This window comes from Rhincodon typus, chromosome 10 (genome assembly GCF_021869965.1).
Source record: "Rhincodon typus isolate 14 chromosome 10, sRhiTyp1.1, whole genome shotgun sequence".
NCBI classification, from domain to species: Eukaryota; Metazoa; Chordata; class Chondrichthyes; order Orectolobiformes; family Rhincodontidae; genus Rhincodon; species Rhincodon typus.
Window position 1 is genome coordinate 31,487,865 of NC_063341.1, and position 19,289 is coordinate 31,507,153.

Sequence of the window (19,289 nt, forward strand, 5' to 3'; positions counted from 1 at the left end):
ATGATGCGTTGGATCCGGAGGTTGGTGGGGTGGTACGTGAGGACGAGGGGGATTCTTTTTTGGTTCTTATTTCTGAAGTTGGTGAGGATTGACTGTAATTATCTATTTCCTCCAGGGTATGTCATGACTGTGGAATCCTTGAGGAAAATCATAGGCATTTATTTGGTTATAATGAAAATACAGTTTTGTGTTTTCAAGTGACAAATGCACATTCTGCCTTGCTATGACTTAATTGTTTTGCACTTTGGAACTGTTTTAAGTAAATCTTAGATAGTTAATATACTGTGTAATTGAACCCATTTCTTATCAATTAGGTCATAAATTAAGACAGGAAAATACTTGGTGGACATGGAATTTAATATTATAAAAGCAATGCTTGAGTCTAATTCCCTTCCCAAAGACTGGCTGTTTCTGAAATCCAAATACAATCATAGCTTTGAGAAAACTGACTTATTAAGTACTATTGAATAAGTAAAAAGCCAAATAAGTAGTCAAATTCAGGTAATTTTGCATGTTAATTATACAGCTGTATAATTTATTCTAGAAAATTTGTGCATTCAGTATCAATATCAATGAAAATTCCTTCCAAATTCCTGTTACAACTAGTAATGCTGGCAAGAGTGAATGAAAATCTGCAGATATTGTTCAATTTGTTTTTAACTACCTTTCAACTATTATTAATGGGCTTAATATTGAAATATCTCTGTTCTCTCTAACCCACATTAATAAGATCAAAAATGTTTTCAGTGCTGTATACGCATTGGAACACCATCAGTACACCAAGGACAGTATCAATATTCTATTTAAATGAGGCACCTCCGTCTAGAGGACATGGTATTACCTTTTTTATTTGGAGACAACAAATGACGATCTGCAATATATCCTGTCATGAGCAGTCTGATCCCCTATGTTCCTTAAAGCAAGACCATTCCTAAAATGGTAAAGTGGTCCATGTCCATTATGCAGCAAAACCTGGACAATGTTCGCTATTCAGCTTAGAAAAGGCAGGCAATGTTTGCACCACACAAGTGCCTAGTATTGACCAACTTCAGTAAGTGGAAAAGTAATCAATTCCCTTTGACATATAACTTTAGTCAAATTCTATAACGTCAGCATCCTAGGGTTAACCATTGATCAGAAACTGAACTGGAGTGGCCATATATGTGCTTTGTCTATAAGAGCAGGTCTGCAGTAAGTAAACCACTTCCTGATTTCCAAAGTCTGGCCACTGTCTAAAAAGTGCAGTTCAGAAATGTGATGGAAAACTCTCTAGTCACCTGAAAAATTGCAGCTCTAATAACATTCAACAAGCTGAATGCTGTTCATAACAACGCAGCCTACTTGATCAGCACACCGCATCCACCACTTGAAACATTCGATTCCTCCATCACTAACACACAATGGCCAAGAATCGGGCTTCCTGTGTAACCTGAAAAGGCAGATGTTATAAATGAAATTGGGACTTGTTACACTGAATTCCCTGCCCAATGTTATGCACCTTTGTATCACTGTCATAAATGAGAGAGGGCACAAGAAGCACTCTCCTTCTACCATCTAAGCATATCCAGCTAATATAGTAGTGATGCAATGCATCCAATTCTTCCTGATTTAATTCCTTTGTATTACAGAAATTAAACATTCATTGACACTTTTTTCTTGTCTCATCAGGGCTAAAATGCAAGGAAACAAATTGAGAGGAAACAACAATTTATACAGCATAAAAAGAGGGTGGAGATTGGTTGGACCATAGTTTGAATGGAATTGTATGTAATATTGTAGTCAACTGATTAAAGTCAAACCAAGCTAGTCACATCACACTGGTTAGTATATTACCACAGGATGCAGCAGAGATTGGGTAACTTCACAGCCTTTTCTTCAGTGAGAAAAGGATGCAATGTGTGGACCTATTTAGTCCCTGTATATGAATATACATAGCTTCTAGTGTGCATCTATGAATCATACTGAGCACAGCTAATAATCCTTAATTTGATTTCTGCACAATTATTTGCTGAATATTGTCCAACAGCAGACCCACTTCTAATGTTGAATACAATGGGCATGATTTCCTATATTTAAAAACAAATGGGGAAAATTCCATTCTTCAGTCCAAATTTTGCAAACATGAGCTAGTTAGACATGGCAGGTCACACTTTCTCACCGTTAACTATGGAATTATCCAATTTCTAACACTCACCCAGTCTAATTGAACTACTACAGGATTTCAATTGGAAATTCCCACAGATGTGATTTTTGTCACAGAAATAGAGTACCTGGTATACTATGAAAGGAAAATGAGAGGCCCTGCTTCTGTAGCTGTGCTAAAGCTCCTAGAATCATAGAACTGTACAGACTAGAAGAGACCCTTTAGCCAATAGAATCTGCACCACCAAAACTAAGCATTTGTCTGATAGCCTTGAATGTTTGACATTTCAAAGGTTTGACCAAGGATGTGTTTTAAAGTTTGTGAGGTTATCTACCTCCCAGGCAGTGCATTCCAGACACCCATCGCCCTCTGGCTGAAAAGACTTTTCCTTAGGTTCCTTGTAAACCAACAGCATTTTGCCTTAAGTGTCCCCTCTAGTTATTGACTCTTCAACCCCAAGGGGAGCCGTGGCTTTCTATCCACCCTGAACATACCCTTCATAATCTTATACACTTTTATCAGAACCCCCTCAACCTTCTCGACTCCCAAGAAAACAACCTGAGCTTATCCAGCTTCTCTTTCTAGTTAAAATGCTCCATCCCAGGCAACATCCTGGTGAATCTCCTCTGCACCCATTCCAGTGCAATCTCATCCTTCTTATAGTGCAGTGACCAGCACTGTACATAGTACGCCAGCTGTGGCCTAACTAAAGTTTTATACAGCTCCATCATGAACTCCCTGCTCTTATAATCTTATCATTAATTATTACTATCCTGGGAATATCAGAGATAAATTGATCTTAAAGTAGATTGCTGCTGTGATGCTGTTTCTTTTAAAACTAGGTGTCAGGCTGCTTTTCACCTAATTCTCTGTTGAAGAATGTAAGTTCCTCACTTCCATTTTTCCCACATAAACATTAGCTGGGTTTTCAGTCTAATTGGAGGCAGATCAGGCCAAAGGCTAGCCCTGGCAGCCAGCATGCAAGTACTCTGACTCCATTCAATTTCCAAATTATTTCTGCAGTTTGAGACTGGCGAGTCTACCTGCTTACATATTGGAGGTAGGCAATTAGGCTCACTAAGAACCTAATGAAGGTGAATTTAAAGTAGACCAACAGGAGTTTTTCAGTTGTCTCCAGGTTCTCACTCCAGCAGGGGCTAATTTAGGCACTTGGAGGCAGGTACCCAATGGCAAGTGGCAGTGGCAGGTCTGGAGGCCCCCCCTGCTGGCATGGCTGCAGGATTAGCCACAAGCGACCCTGTAGAGAGGTTTCTCTATACCCCCATCCCCACACAACGTCCCAGGACAAAGAGCAATGGCTTGGCTGCTGAAACTACGTTTTAGTTAAATATTGAATTGCTCTCCCTGTTTCTTACCTTTCATTGCCACTGGCTTTCCAGCTTCAAGAACCCATCTATCACATTAAGTAGGTGGAGAACCTGTCTTCGTACAGGGGGTGTCTATTTCCCCCCTGGAATCAACAGTGTTTCCTTGCCGAAGATAGAAAATCCAGTCCATGGTTCTTGAATGGTTTGGTCTCTTTCTATGTATTAGCTACATATCTTCCCTGCTTCCCCACCCATTGGTTTTCTCCTTCATAGACATTGAGGTGCTATTGACTGAGTGTTGAGAGAATTGATATTGTTGATGGTCCTGATGTGATGTCAAAGCATTAATAGAAGTTTGTGGTTGATCTGTTTTTCATGTGTTTCATCTAGACAAGAAGAGGAAGAATGGATAAAATGAACAAAGATAAAAGATTAAAAATTGAGTAACGTGAAGTTGCTTCCACGAAACTTACCAATATTCTTGCAATATGAGATAAATCTGCTGGGGGATACCAAGCTGAAGCTATAGTTGACTATTATTTGTCACCACATCTATTTGTGTTGGCTATTCTTGAAGTTAGAGGACTTACTCCTCATGGAATCTGAGCTCTGAGGGATGGGTATGGGTGGGTCACTCCGTTGGCCCCTAGGGATTGGCAGGTTTTCACTGTAAGAGATATGCAGACAGTATAAAAGTGGATCACAGCTTTCTGCAGGCTACTTATTGACATGTGAGATTGATGGAAATGGCATTTGGAGTTGCCATTTGATAAACTGCTAATAGTCCTTCCAAAGGTTCTTCGGATATTATAAATGCCTGTCAAACTGGCTATAGAGTTAGGAAAGGGGAAGTTAACTGACTTGACATTCCAAAATAGTATCCCCAACAGCCTCTATTAGAACTGAACTGTAATGTGCCTTTACTGTCACCAACTATAGTGCAGGTTACCTGAGAACCACAATGAAACAAAATACTTGTGGAATACCAAGGGCTGTTGACACATCTTGATTCATTCAGTTTGGAAGGCCCAATTGCTGTTATTGTAACACGCAGTTATTTCTCAAATGATTCCAGATTTTGCCTCCAATCGCCTTTATCAGTAAATCTATTCAGCGTTGTGAATGAAAATTTATTATGCTGACTCAAAAGCCAGAGAATTATATCAGGCGTTTATTTAAATATTTTGGCGTACAGACTTATGATCACAATGAGTCCATGTCATTAAAAGTGCACTTGCACAAAGATGTTAGCTATTTGGGAATTCGCACGTAGAAGGAACTGGGCAGTCAATCCAGACCATAATCGTTTGATTTTCTATGCCTTTTTTACATCTGCAAGATTATCATGCCTGATCATGAAATAAAGCTTCATGAGGTCAAATAAGACACTATTTCCTTGAATTTTCACTGAAAATTAAATTGAAGCTTATTTCTTCCAATAATAAGCTATTTCTTGTTGATAACAGAAAAGACTGTTTTTGATAAAATAATACAAATACTCTTTAATTTGTATCTGAAAAGTTATAGGACCCTTTTTCATTGTGTTCTAAATATTGGAAAATGCACCAAAGAAGTGTAAAAATTTCAAATTCTAAGCAATTAGGTCACCAGACCCTTAAAACAAAATTTCTGAAGAAGGGTCTAGGCCCGAAACGTCAGCTTTCCTGCTCCTCTGATGCTGCTTGGCCTGCTGTATTCATCCAGCTCCACACCTTGTTATCTCACCCCCTTAAAACAAAATGCACTTTTATCATTTTCTCCTGTAAGATAAGCTCATGGTATTTTAGTGATCTTTTCTTTCAGTGATAGTGCTGGATATCCTGTCTCCTATGGCCTCTATGATAGCCTCTTTGGCATCAGTACTGAAAGAGATTGTATTGACATTAATCCGGGTATTGGGTAGGTAATTAGACACTCATTCATAATTAGATTAACCAGAACAAGATTCTGTTTTCTCGGGAAAGATACAGATTGAAAGTTCACACAAGATCTTCTTTGAACTGTCTGAAAGAAAGTTAACGGAGATAGCAATACCTAAGGACTTTTTTCTTCACGTATTAAACTTGATTTACAATAAAAGAGAGATTGATTTACTTGCAAGTTGCTAAGTTAACAGTTTCAGTTATCAAGACTTTTTGGCACTCCATCATCCCAAATTATTTTTGTATGGTAGCAGTCTTGTGGAGAATTAAGCAATAACTGAGTTTGATAAAATCAACCAAAATGCAATCCATTCAAGTGAGTTAGTCATTATTGCTGCAAAGAGATATGATGTATGTAAGTGATAATAAATTGCCATGTAAAAATCTTTTCCAACACACATTACGTGATATATTGAGGTAAAATAGAAAAGACCAAAAACAATAGCAAATCATTTAGCAAAAAACCAAAGAACTGCTGAAGCTGGAATATCAAAAACAAAAATTCAGCATTTCTGGCAGCATGTGTGAAGAGGAAACAGAATTTCTGCTTTCTCTCCACAGATGCTGCCAGACCTACTGAGTTTTTCAAGCAATTTCTGTTTTTGTTTGTCGCAAATTATTTAGTATCTGTGGAGAAAATAAACAAGTTACGGAGCTGAATTTTCAAGGGCACATGGAGCTGAGGTTTCGAGAGAGAAGACAAAAAGGAGTAAAAACCTGTCTGGTTACCCTTGTGCACGTTCCCAACTCCATGGAATTTTTGAGGTAGAGTGATGGTGAAACAAGTACATGACCATTCATGGCAGGAAGCAAAGTAAACTCGTTGAAGTCTTAGGACATATTCCTGTCACCAAATGGACTTTCTAGCCAGCGAAGTGTATTGATCAAATGAAGTCAATCATTGAAAGAGAGCTTGCCCCTCAGCAGTCCAGCAGTGTCTCATTATATTTCCCTCAATCACCCATGATTACCCAAGGTTCCAGTTGCAGACACATGCATTGGATGGAGACGTTTGCCCTCAATGATGACAGCCTGGCAGTTGTGACCCCATTTTGACTTCACATATTCAAAGGTCTTCAGAAGGTAACTCTTGATCCCCAACTGACATAGACAGGACCTACATCTCTTGGTAGAGCTGCAGATTTTCCATTGCTGCAGAGCCTCTAATTGACCCTCCAGACTTGGAAGTTTGCCTGTTATCTTCAATTGAACAGAGCTCCCGGGTGTGGCCATTTAATTGACCACCACATCCATAACCTCTCTCCAAAACCTTGAATGGGTTTCTAACCTACATTTCATCTTAACAATGGGATCAGGATCTAGAAATGACAATTCAGCTCCTAAGGTGTAAATCTTTTTGGGATGTGCTATCACCAAATGATTGCATGAAATGTAATTAAGATTTGCAAAATATTGAACACCTTCACACAAGAACATGAGAAATAGGAGCATAAGTAGGCCATTTCACCCCTTGTGTTTGCTCAGCCAGTCAATACGGTCATGGCTGATCTGATCATGGCCTTAATACCACTTTCCTGTCTGCACTGTCCCCACCTACCCTGAAACCCCATTATCCTCGAAGATTAAAAAAACTCTGTCTAACTCAGCCTATGTACTCAATGACCCAGCTTTCTGGCATAACAATTTGGAAAACCCTCTGAGAGGAGAAACCCATTCATCATAAATGGGAGACTTATTTTAAAACTATTACGTATAATATTAGACTCCATCATGAGAGGAACGATTTTCTCACTATCCACACTTTCAAGCCCCCTCAGAGTCCTACATTCTTCAATGAAATTCTCTCTCATTCTTCTAAATCCCAATGGAAACAGGACCAACTCGCTCAACCTCCCGTGACCACCGCCTTAGCCCGGGAATCAACTAGTGAACCTTCTCTGAATTGCCTCAAGTGCAAGTATATCCCTATGAAAGTAAGGAGCCAACATTCTGCAGTATACTCTGGTCATCAATACCTTGTTTAATTGTAGTAAGGCTCCCCTACTTTTATACAATTATTCCTTTTGCCTATCTAATTATTTGACGTAGCTGCATGCTATGTAGTTCATGTACAATGATTCCCAAATCCCTTTGCAACATAATAATAATGCTTCCTTTAAACAATATTATACTTTGCTTCTTTTCCCAAAGTAAACAACCTCCTATTTTCCCAAATTATACTCCATCTGCCAATCTTCTGCTTGCTCACTTGACCAATCTGTTTCCCTTTGTAGGTAATTTCAGTCCTTCTCTCAACTTTCTCTCCTGCTTAGCTTTGTATCACCATCAAATTCAGCTACAAAACATTCAGTGTCTTAATCCAAGTCATTAATATATATCATAAATAGTTGAGGCCCCCTAATATGGATACCTGCTCATACCTGCATTCCACTAGTTTACCAACTGAAAATGACTTTGTTTCCAGTTCATTAGGTAATCACCTATTCATGCTCATCTATTATCCTCAATACCATGAACTCTTAGATTGTGTCGTAATCTTTTACGGGACACCTTATCAATTACTTTGCAGAAATCCAAATGCACGACATTTATTGGGTTCTCCTCTAACAACCCTGGGTATTTCATTCTCAAAAAAGCTAATAATTTTGTCAAACAAGATTTGATTTCCTTTTCTCAAGACCATGTTGACTTGGCTTGACCATGCTGTAATTTTCTAAATGTCTTTGAGTGAAGGATGCCTTTCTTGGTTTGACTGAGGACTGCTCCCTTTAGACTTTGAGAGATGCCCATTTGATTGAAGCCCCTGCAGTGCGCTTGCCACATATGCTTCTGGCACTGTGTACAGGTATGACATTGACAAAGCATGGTGCTATTAAAGCAGCATGTTTACCCTTCACTGATCACTGCTGAGAAGCGTGACAAACTGGCTGGCTTTGTGCCTGTATTAAGGAGTGAGGTAAAAGTAAAAGTACTGAGAGCCTGTTAGCTCTGGCTGAGGGGGCAAAGTGCAAAAATGCAACACCAGGCAAAGCCAGTGCTGTGAACGTCCAAACAGGTACAAAGTGAGTGAGCGCTAAGAGAGCAGGCGAGCGACTTTGAGACAAAGCCTGGTCCAATCCATGAGCTGGATGCCTGTTCAAATGCAGAATGTGCTTGCAGCAGCATTGAAATGAAAGGTGCAAATCCATTTCAAACTGCAGTATTAAAGTACAGAAGCATATTGTTAGTAGATCGTAGATGTGCCATAAGGTGCAGTGAGGCTGGTACATATTGGATGCCAGTGACCATGGATATGGGGTGCATATAGTCATTGCCCATGGAGTGTGCCCTGAGTTGCTGGTGCAGGGTGTCCAAGATAGAAACCTGGAGGAGCAATTCTCGAGCTGAGTTGCCAGGTACCTGCTCTGACTTTCATGGAGGAAATTATTGGGGTCTTGTTTCCATCCCATGTGTGGGAGAATGGGAAACTGAGGTTTATTAATATTAATGAGGTGAACTTATGTAATGGATGATGATGATGATAAACTTTAATCACCATTAATGGGCCTCTCACCACACACTAACAAGAATCTTGTCTCAATGTCTGGGACATGGTTGAAAATTGCAACTATTTGGTCTCAACATTGAGAAGGGCCTTGTTGGACATTTCATCTGATTTGCCCAAATTTATTGCCATGGGCCACACCATTCAGAACCTGGGAAGTTTTGTTTTATTCACTCATGGGACATGAACGCCGCTTGCTGGGCAGCATTTATTGCCCGTACCTTGTTGCCGTTGAGAAGGCGGTGCTGAGCTGCCTTCTCAAACTGCTGCAGTCCATGTGCTAAAGGTTGACCCACAATACCATTAGGGAGGGAATTCCTGGATTTTAACGCAGTGACAGTGGAGGAACAGTGATTCTTTTCCCAAGCCAGGATGGTGGTTGGCTTGGAGGGGAACTTGCAGATGCATTCCCATGCATCTGCTGCCCTTGTCCTCTAGATGGAAGTGGTCATGGGTTTGAAAGGTGCTGTCTGAGGATCTTTGGTGAATTTCTGCAGTGCTTCTTGTGAATAGTACATACTGCTGCTACTGAGCATCAATGTTCGAAGGAGTGGATGCTTGTGGATATGGTGCTAATCAAGCAGGCTGCTTGTCCCGGATGATGTCAAGCTTCTTGAATGTTGTTGGAACTGTAATCATCCAGGCAAGTGAGGAGTATTCCATCACATTCCCGATTTGGGCCTTGTAGATGGTGGACAGGCTTTGAGGAGTCAGAACATTATTTGGCCCATTGTTCCTAGCCGCTGACATGCTCTTGTAGCTACTGTCTTTATGTTGTGAGTGCAGTTGAGTTTCTCTTCAATGGTAATGACAAGGATGTCCATAGTGGTGGATAAAACTATGATAACCCTATTGAATATCAAGGGATGGTGGTTAGATTTGTCTCCCATTGGAGACGGTCATTGCTTGGCATTTGTGTGAAGTGAATGTTACTGACCATGTGTCAGCCCAAGCCTGGATGTTATCCAGATCTTGTCAAAAGGTAAACTTCTTTAACCTTAAGTGACACCTTGAGCACACGTTTAATATCAAAGAGCAGCTCTTCATCTGGTTCAATCACTCCTTGTTCTGTCATGTCAAAACATTTAGTGTATATCACCAACCACTCCACTCCCACTTTGTCTTCTAGATATGAATCTTACCAGCAAGTTACACTTTAACAAATTCAGTTTGAGAAGGCAGCTCAGCACCACCTTCTCAATGGCAACAAGGTACGGGCAATAAATGCTGCCCAGTGAGCGGCGCTCATGTCCCATGAGTGAATAAAACAAAACTTCCCAGGTTCTGAATGGTGTGGCCCATGGCAATAAATTTCATCAGGTCATGATTGTCCTGCCAACACACAATTCCAAAAATCTCAGTATCCAACCCCTTTAAGCAGTTTAGTCAGCTCAGATAAAACTCTCTTTTTCCGTGGAGAATGTAGTTCTGCTCCCCAACATTGCCTTTGGAATAGAGAAGACCTGTTCCTCGGAGAGTTCTCGCTTTTCTTCCCCCACCTTCTCAACAGAAGCTTTTCATCTGCTCTTTGAGCTTCTGTGAGAACTGCTGGAAATTGCAACCCGACACCTCAATGGGTTTCAATTCAATTGTTTCAACTCACATTTCAATGGCAACCTAATGTCACATGGGCAGTTCTCCAAACTGAAATGTTTACCATGATTTCACTAACTCTTATTTCAGAACTGTTTTACTTTGAGTTAAAGAAACATTTAAAACATAATCACCAAGTTTAGCATCTTGATAATTTGATAATCTTTTGCAACTTTGTAAAATTTCCCTAATCTATCACCAGATTTTTTTTGCAGCATTGCATATCTGTTGTTTCGATTGATACTTTCTTTAATTTCCTTATTTAGATATGAATACAGAGTCTTTCCCATAGTGTTTCTTTCTCAATACAATATATTTTTATTTGATGAAATATCTTCTCACTTTTTAAACTATTTTGCCAGTCCACTGTAGCCAAATTCGTCGTCATCATTATTTTCATTTAAATTCAAGACACAAGTTTCAGCTCCGCATTTCTTACCCTCAAATTGAATGTGAAATTCTATCATGCTATGACCACTGTTTTCAAGGGGATCATTTATTCTGAGATCATTAATTAATCCTGTCTCATTACTCACATCCAGATATAAAATAGCCTGCTGTGTAGTTGGGTCAGAAGACCGTAAGACACAGGAGCAGAAATTAGGCCATTCATCCCAATGAGTCTGCTCTACCATTCAATCATGACTGATAAGTTTCTCAACCCTATTCTCCTGCCTTCTCCCCGTAAACTTTGATCCCCTTAACAATCAACAATCTATCTATTTTGGGCACGACATGACATAGAACTCTTCCTCTGTTGGCTTCAGCTCCATGTCCATTTCTTTGAACAAGAATCCTCTCCCCATCCCATAGATTCTTTCTCACAGCTCCAATACCCCTTCCTCCATCTGGACCCCTCCCTCTGGCCTTTTACCCATAATCTATCTGTTCATTGAGAACTGTCCCACCCTCGCCGAATCCAACTTATCTCCATCCAAATTGACTGCAATCCGTGCACTTAGATCCAACCCTGACTTTGTTATTAAGCCTGCCGATAAGAGTGGTGCTGTTGTAGTCTGGCATACTGACTCCTACATTGCAGAGTGCCAACTCTCAGATACCTTCTTCTATCTTCCCCTGTAACATGACCCTACCATGGCATATCAGGCCATTCTATCAACTACAGTCACTGAGGTCATTTCATCCCCCCCCCCCCTCCCCAACTGCCCCCAAGCTGATAGTCCCACAGCTCGCATCTACCTTCTTCCAAAAATCCACCAACAGGACTGTCCGGGCCGACCCATTGTTTCAGCCCGCTCCTGCCTCACTGAACTCAACTCTTCCTACCTTGACTCAGTCTTTTCTCCCTTGGTCCAGACCCTGCACACGTACATCCATGATTCCTCTGATACTTTCTGCCAGTTTTGGAATTTCCAGTTGGCAGGGTCCAGCCGCCTCCTCTTTACCATGGATGTTCAATCCCTTTACATGTCCATCCCCTACCAGGATGGTCTTAGGGCTCTCTGCTTCTTCCTGGAGCAAAGGCCTGAACCATCCCAAGCCACCACCCTCCTCCACTTGGCCGAGCTCGTCCTCACGCTCAACAACTTGTCTTTTAACTCCCGTCATTTTCTTCAGCTCAGAGGGGTAGCCATGGGTGCCTGTAAGGGCCGCAGTTATGCCTGTGTCTTTGTGGGGTACGTGGAATATTCCTTGTTCCGGTCCTATTCCAGCCCCCACCCACAACTCTTTCTCCAAAATATCGATGATATCATCAGTGCTGCTTCCTTCTCTTGTCTGGAATCGGAAAAATTCATCGATTTTGCTTCCAAGTTCCACCCTGCCCTCACTTTCACCTGGTCTATTTCTGACTCCTCCCTTCCCTTCCTCGACATCTCTGTTTCCATTTCTGGGGATAGACTGGCCACTAATATCCACTATAAACCCACCAACTCCCACATCTACCTGGACTATACATCCTCACACCTTGCTTCCTGTAAAGACTCAGTTCCATTCTCCCAGTTCCTTTGTTTCCATCACATACATTCCAATGAGGCCAACTTTGATAAGGGAGCCTCCAAAACGTCCACGTTCTTCCTCAAACGAGGATTCCCCAGCACCATTGTTGACAGGGCCCTCAACTGGGTCCGAACCATCTCCCACTCTCTGCCCTCACCCCGTCTCTTCCCTCCTGCAAAAGTGCTAGGGGATCTCCTTGTCCTTATCTACCATCCACATCCAGAAGATCATCAGACGCCATTTCTGCCACCTCCAGCGAGATGCTACCACCAGACACACATTTCCCTCCCATCCCTTGTCCGCCTTCTGCAGGGACCGTTCGCTCTGGGACACCCTGGTCCACTCTTCCTCCACTCCCGACCCTCCTCAACAGCCCCACAGCACTTCCCCTGCAACTGCCGAAGGTGTAACACTTGCCCATTTACCTCCTCCTTCCTCAGTATCCAAGGACCCAAACGCACCTTCCAGGTGAAGCAGCATTTTACCTGCACTTCCCACAATCTAGTCTACTGCATTCACTGCTCACAATGTGGTCTCTCTACACTGGGGAAACTAAGCGTAGATTGGGTGACCGCTTCACAGAACATCTACGTCCTGCCCTTGTAAACGTTCCCGAGCTTCTAGTTGCCTGCCACTTTAACACACCACCCTGTTCCCTGGCCAACATCTCTGTCTCTGGCTTGCTGCAGCCTTAAAGTGAAGCTCAATGCAAGTTGGAAGAACAACACCTCATTTTCCACTTGGGGACCCTGCAGCCCTCCGGACTCCATATTGAGTTCAATAATTTTAGGGCCTAAACTCTCCCATGTCCTAGCCCCCCACCCCACACACCAGGCCTTGTTATTCACATAGCCTGCCGTTACACACTACCTATTGTTAGTCTCCATTAACAACTATTCACCCTGTTATTGATTCCTTTGTCTGTCCAACTGCTCTTCTATCTCTTTGGGCTGTATCCCCACCTATCGTTTACTCCTTACCCCCCAACCCACTTCTGCAGATAAACCAACATTTTCTCAGCTATCATCAGTTCTGAAGAAGAGTTACCGGACCCAAAAAAGTTAACTTCGATTTCTGTTGACAGATGCTGCCAGACCTCCTGCGCTTTTCGAACAACTTCTGTTTTTGTTTCTGATTTACAGTATCCACATTCTTTCAAATTTTATTAAGAACCTACCTATCTTTGGATTAAGTATACTCAATGACCTGGCCTCCACCGCCTTCTGTGACAATGAATTCCATAGATTCACCACTCTCTGGCTGAAGAAGTTTCTCTCCTTCTCCGTTCTGAAGGATCTCCCCTTTACCCTAAGGCTGTGCCCTCGGGTCTTAGTCTCTCCTGCTAATGGAAACATCTTCCCAACATCCACTCTATCCAAGCCCCCTTTCAGTCTTCTGTAAGTTTCAATTAGATCCCCCCTTTATCCTTCTAAACTTTATCAAGTATAGACCCAGAGGCCTCAAGCGTTCCTCACATCTTAAGCCTTTCATTGCTGGGATCATTCTTGTGACCCTCCACTCCAGGGCCAGTACATCTTTCCTGATTTATGGGGCCCAAAATTGTGAACAATGTCCTAAATGTGGTCTGACAGAGCCTTATAAAGCCTCAGAAGTAAATCCCTACTTTTATATTCTAGTCCTCTCAAAATAAATGCCAACATTGCATTTGCCTTCCTGACTGCCGACTCATCCTGCAAATTAACCTTAAGAGAATCCTGGACTAGGAATCCGAGGTCCCTTTGCACTTAAGATTTCTGAATTTTCTTCCCATTTAGAAAATAGTTTATGCCTCTTCTTCCTACCAAATTGTATGACCTCGCATCTTCCCACGTTGTATTCCATCTGTCATTTCTTTGCCCACGCTCTTAACCTGTCTAAATCCTTCTGCAGCCTCCTCAATACTACCTATCTTTGTATCATCTGCCCTGAGTTCCTTCCTAATAGATTGTCTAAGAAACTTCCCCAAATACATTTCACAAATTCATCCTCTCAGTTATCTTTGCCAATTTGGTGTGTCTGATCAACAAAACGATTAAAGTCACCAAAAATCATTGCAGAACCCTCTTGACAAACCCCATTATTTATTGATTTACACATTGTTCTACAGTGAAGCTACTGTTAAGGGACTTATAAATAACTCCCACCAGTGACTTCTTTCGTTTGCGTTTTCTTATATCCAGTCAATCAGTTCTACATCTTGATCTTTCCAGTCAAGATCCTTTCTTACTCCTGTACAAAACACATGCTTAATTCAAAGAGTTGCTGCAACTTCATTTTTTTCCACTCTATTTTTACAGAATATCAAATACTCCTGTGAATTCATTTTCCAACTTTGGTCACCTTGCAACCATGCCTCTAATGGCTAACATTATTTCAATTTGTGCAGTCCATTTATCCCATCTCATTATCGTTGCTGCATCCATTCATATAAAGACAGTTTAATGTAGTATTTTAACTATTCTTCTCCAATCTGACTTTATTTGTTGGTGCACTCCCATATTTGTACACTGTGTCACTTCTGTCTCACTTTGGTAATAATTTCCACATCATCTCCCTGCATGAGGGAGATATTTTTAATCCTGACTCCAGGTAAGTGACAAAGTCTTTGCGACTGGCACTCTTAGTTTGGAGACCAGTGTCAATCCCCCTAACCATAATTCACTTACTATAGGATTTAAAGAAACATTCCCGATTTGATTGGCCAAACTCGGTACCACAGCGCCATGGGGGGTTTGCTTCTTGAACATCTGCAGTCCATTTGCTATAGATAGACCCACATTGCCATTCGGAAATTCCAGGATTTTGACCATGAGACATTGAAGAAACAGCAATATATTTTAAAGTTAGGATGGTGAGTGGCTTGGAGGGAAACTTGCAGGTGTTAGTGTTCCCATGTATATTTGTTACCCTTACCCAACCAGATGGTAGTGGTCATGCGTTTGGAAGCTGCTGTACAGGGTGCCTTGATGAATTTCTGCAGTGCATCTTGTAGATGGTACATGTTATTAAGTAGAGTTTCAAGTTTAGAAGTGAACCTAAATCCTTAACTTTGTTTCTGTCTCCACAGATGCTCTTTAACCTGCTTTGTTTTTGTGGCATTTTCTGTTCTTATTTCAGATTTCCAGCATCTGTAGTATTTTGTTTTTGAACTTACAATGAACACGTCTTTATACTTTATTGTGTTAATCCATCAACCACAGTGGAGATTATGTTTTCTGGGTTCTAGAAATGTTTGTTTCTTTAAATTCTATTCCTCTCCTAACCATTGCAAATAATAACCTAACCTTGAATTGCATTCTACCCTTGGAAAGTTTTGCAGAAGTGTAACTGTTATACCAAGTTTAGATTAGTCTGATCCTAGAATTAGTTGTAATTTTGCAGTGTATTATCATTGACTGGTTTAATGGATTGCTGTCATGTGGCATGAAAATCCAGTCCAGGGTTTCTGTCTGATTTTGGCTGGGTCCAGAAAGTTTTTGGCATTTCCGTTCAGTTAAACTTCTATAACTGCAAACAGATCAGTGAAAAAACTTAAATCTGGCACTCGCTGAGAAGAGGGGACTCCCTTGTGTGAATTTATCTAAGGATCGTATAATTCTAATCATGAAATTGTGGAAAGTCCGTCACACAAGTGGCCAGCTGATTTGGTGTCTCTAAATGCATTTTTGTGTACTTTTGTTAGACCTCTTAAAAGTATTTTTCCTCTAAACAGTTATATATCAAAGTGAAGCTGACATATTTTTCTCGAAATGTAATTACACCATAACGAAAATTGCTGGTCATAGTTTCACTCCGAAAGTAAACAACGTTCTGACTAATTTTATGTTGTAAATGTGACGTCTTATTTGGGAAACCATTGCACTGTGAGTAAAACAAGCAATATGGAAATCTCATGGTGTCATTTCGTAGCTGCCCTGTCATGTTTAGAAGAAAGATTTTGATTGATGAATTGCTGACATCCTGAATCAACGAACACCGCAGAGCAGCATCATATCGCTAATTCAGTAACCAGAGAGAGAGCCAGGGACGCGTGATGAAGGAACACTGTGGTCTGACTTTGGGCTGCTCAAGTAATATCGATATGGACACTGTGCAGCAGCTGGACCCTGACTACATGCCTATCTGCTTGTTTACAGAAGAATCCTACCAAAAGTTAGCCATGGAGACTCTGGAAGAATTAGATTGGTGTTTGGACCAACTTGAGACTATACAGACCTACCGGTCAGTGAGTGAGATGGCTTCCAACAAGGTAAGAAATTATTTCTTTCTATGTGATAGTGCTTGAGATATAAAGAATGCAAAATTGCCGAACTGCATTCTGTTCAGAAAAAGGCAGTTAAAACTTGTTTATTATATTATGCCCTGTTTGGTTTATATTTGGCGTAGGTTACATCTACTTTGGTTTTTTTTATAAATGCTTAATACAGATTTTATTTGAAAGTCTTCATGTGTGAATCTAAAACCAAATTAAAGAAATTTCTGGGCGATTGACTGGAAATTTCTGGAGGAGTTCTACCAACTGAACACTGTTACATGGGTGGCTAGGGTTCTGGAGTTGCATTCTACAACAGTATCCTGATGGATTGGAAAGATTAAACAAAAAATACTTAATACCTGTGAGTTAGCTTTGCTGTTACTGTCAATAAAGATTCATTGCTAGTAGAATAAATAATCCCTGTTTTATACTCTCTGGGCAATTTAAATTGCCTGTCACCCTAAGAAACAGATAAGTGTAGCTACTTCAAAATGGCATTTAGCATTATGGCACTTCAGTTGATTATACAGCAACAAATCAAAGATAATAGTTGAAGATGCAGCTATGGTTCAGCTGAAAGCATAAGGTTTTAGAAAAGCAGATTAAATGCTCATTCAAATTAAGTAGATAACAAAGTGTAGAGGTTACTCACAAAAATTCAATGTCTATTTCAGGATATATGTTCAGAGGTTTGAGAGATGTAGTTTAAAATGTAAGAATGGCCCTTCATGGACTTTCACACCTGCTTCATCATTCAGTAAATTCATGTCTGAACTTTTTCATCAACTCTGTTTTTCTGCCCTGTCCAACGCCCCATGATCTCTGGGGTGGAAAATTTCAAAACTCTCAACACTTTGAGTGAAGAATTTTCTCCTTCTCTCAAATTGCCAAGCCCTTGTAAGACAAGATTCTCCACCCAGGAGAAAAAAGAAATCCTCTCAGCATATATTTTAGTGAGACCATATAGTTTGTTGTATCTGTATGTTAACTTTCTGTGATTTGTGTACAAAGACCCCAAATCTCTCTGCATTAGGCTCTGACGTTTTAAAATAGCTTTCTTGTTCCAATCTTCCAAATTGGATTATTTCACTTTCTCCATCCTATTATCATACTTAATTTATGCTTCATCATAATAGTAAGAGGGCATTAGTGACCAAGTCTATGTTGGAGGAAAACAGTAAAAAGTTAAACTGAGTTGATGCAGCTAAAAAGTTATATCTGAATTTGGTAAACATTCACAGCAAGGTAGACAACTTGAACAGAGAGAGTGCAGATGGAAGGTGTACAGGGACTAACAATATACTTGATTTTCCCAGATGGCTATTTTGGTCTACATCTCAACTTTTCTTTTCAGGTTTTTAGAATTCTTCCTTATCTGGACCATACTTACTCCTTGGTTTATAGTCCTATCTATCACCCTGGTTAATCATTCAACAAAACACTGGTATAAGCCAATTTAAGAGCAGTCTAACGCCGTGGGGCAAATCCTATTTTATCAATTCTTGTGCCAACATCCCGCAATCTGAAATCTCTCCCTCTTCCCCACATCGCCCAACCACTTTCAGTCATGCATTCAGGTGACACGGTGGCTCAGTGGTTAGCACTGCTGCCTCACAGTGCCAGAAACCTGGGTTCGATTCCACTGTCAGGTGACTGTTTGGTTGGAGTTTGCACATTCTCCCCGTCTCTGCGTAGGTTTCCTCCCACAGTCTAAAGATATGCCCGTTAGCTGGATTGGCCATGCCAAATTGCCCATAGTGTCCAGGGATGTGCAGGCTAAGTGAATTAGCCATGGGAAATTTAGGGTGTGGGGGTGGGTATGGGTGGCCTGCTCTTTGGAGGTTCGATGTGGACTTCATGGGCTGAATGGCCTGCTTCCACATTGTAAGGATTCTATGATTTAAATTTCTGTAAAAGCAAAATACTATGGAATCTTTAATTCTGACAGAAACACAGAAAATGTTGGTGAAACTTAGCAGGGCTGGCAGCATCTATGAAGAGAGAAACAATAGTTAATGTTTCAAGTTTGATATGAATCTTCTTCAGAATGGTTCTGCAGAAAAATCATATCAGGCTCGAAATGTTAACTCTCTTTTATCTCTCTTCATAGATGCTGCCAGACCTGCTGAGTTTCTCCAGCATTTCCAGTGTTCATTTAAACTTCCAATCTATTTGTGCCTGTTTCAAATTGTACAACACTCAGGTTCTTTCCAGAGATTATTTCCTTCGAGATTTTGTTTTGTATGTCTTACCTTCGCTTCTTAAACACACACAACAGAACTCCATTCTTAGTTTTACCTGTGCAATTTATTGCTGCATGAATCACATCTGAAGAATCCTCTGCACCCTTCTCTAGCCTCGGAGACATACTTAACCTCTGACAGAGGGCAACTATCACTGCTTTAAGGACCTCTGGTCCTGGCTGCATCAGTATGGTTTTAATTCACACTGGTAATAAGTATCCCATATACGTTGGATAGTGTCAAAGACTAAGCTTTCTACAACTACAGGTGAGATCCCCTCCCCTAACTGAGTTGCAGCCGCATCCTGTTCTCCCTGACCACTAAACATTAAACCATGCCTA

The 19,289-nt window shown here is 40.8% G+C and overlaps 1 protein-coding gene across 5 annotated transcripts in view; it reads left to right on the plus strand.

The window, feature by feature from the left end:
• Nucleotides 1-19,289, plus strand: part of pde4ba (phosphodiesterase 4B, cAMP-specific a) — a 547,072-nt gene that overhangs the window by 481,028 nt on the left and 46,755 nt on the right. For all 5 annotated transcript variants that reach the window (XM_048601743.1, XM_048601742.1, XM_048601745.1 and 2 more), the window contains one exon: nt 16,587-16,699. In XM_048601743.1, coding sequence (XP_048457700.1) covers nt 16,587-16,699 — 113 coding nt within the window. The remainder of the gene's footprint in view (nt 1-16,586; nt 16,700-19,289) is intronic.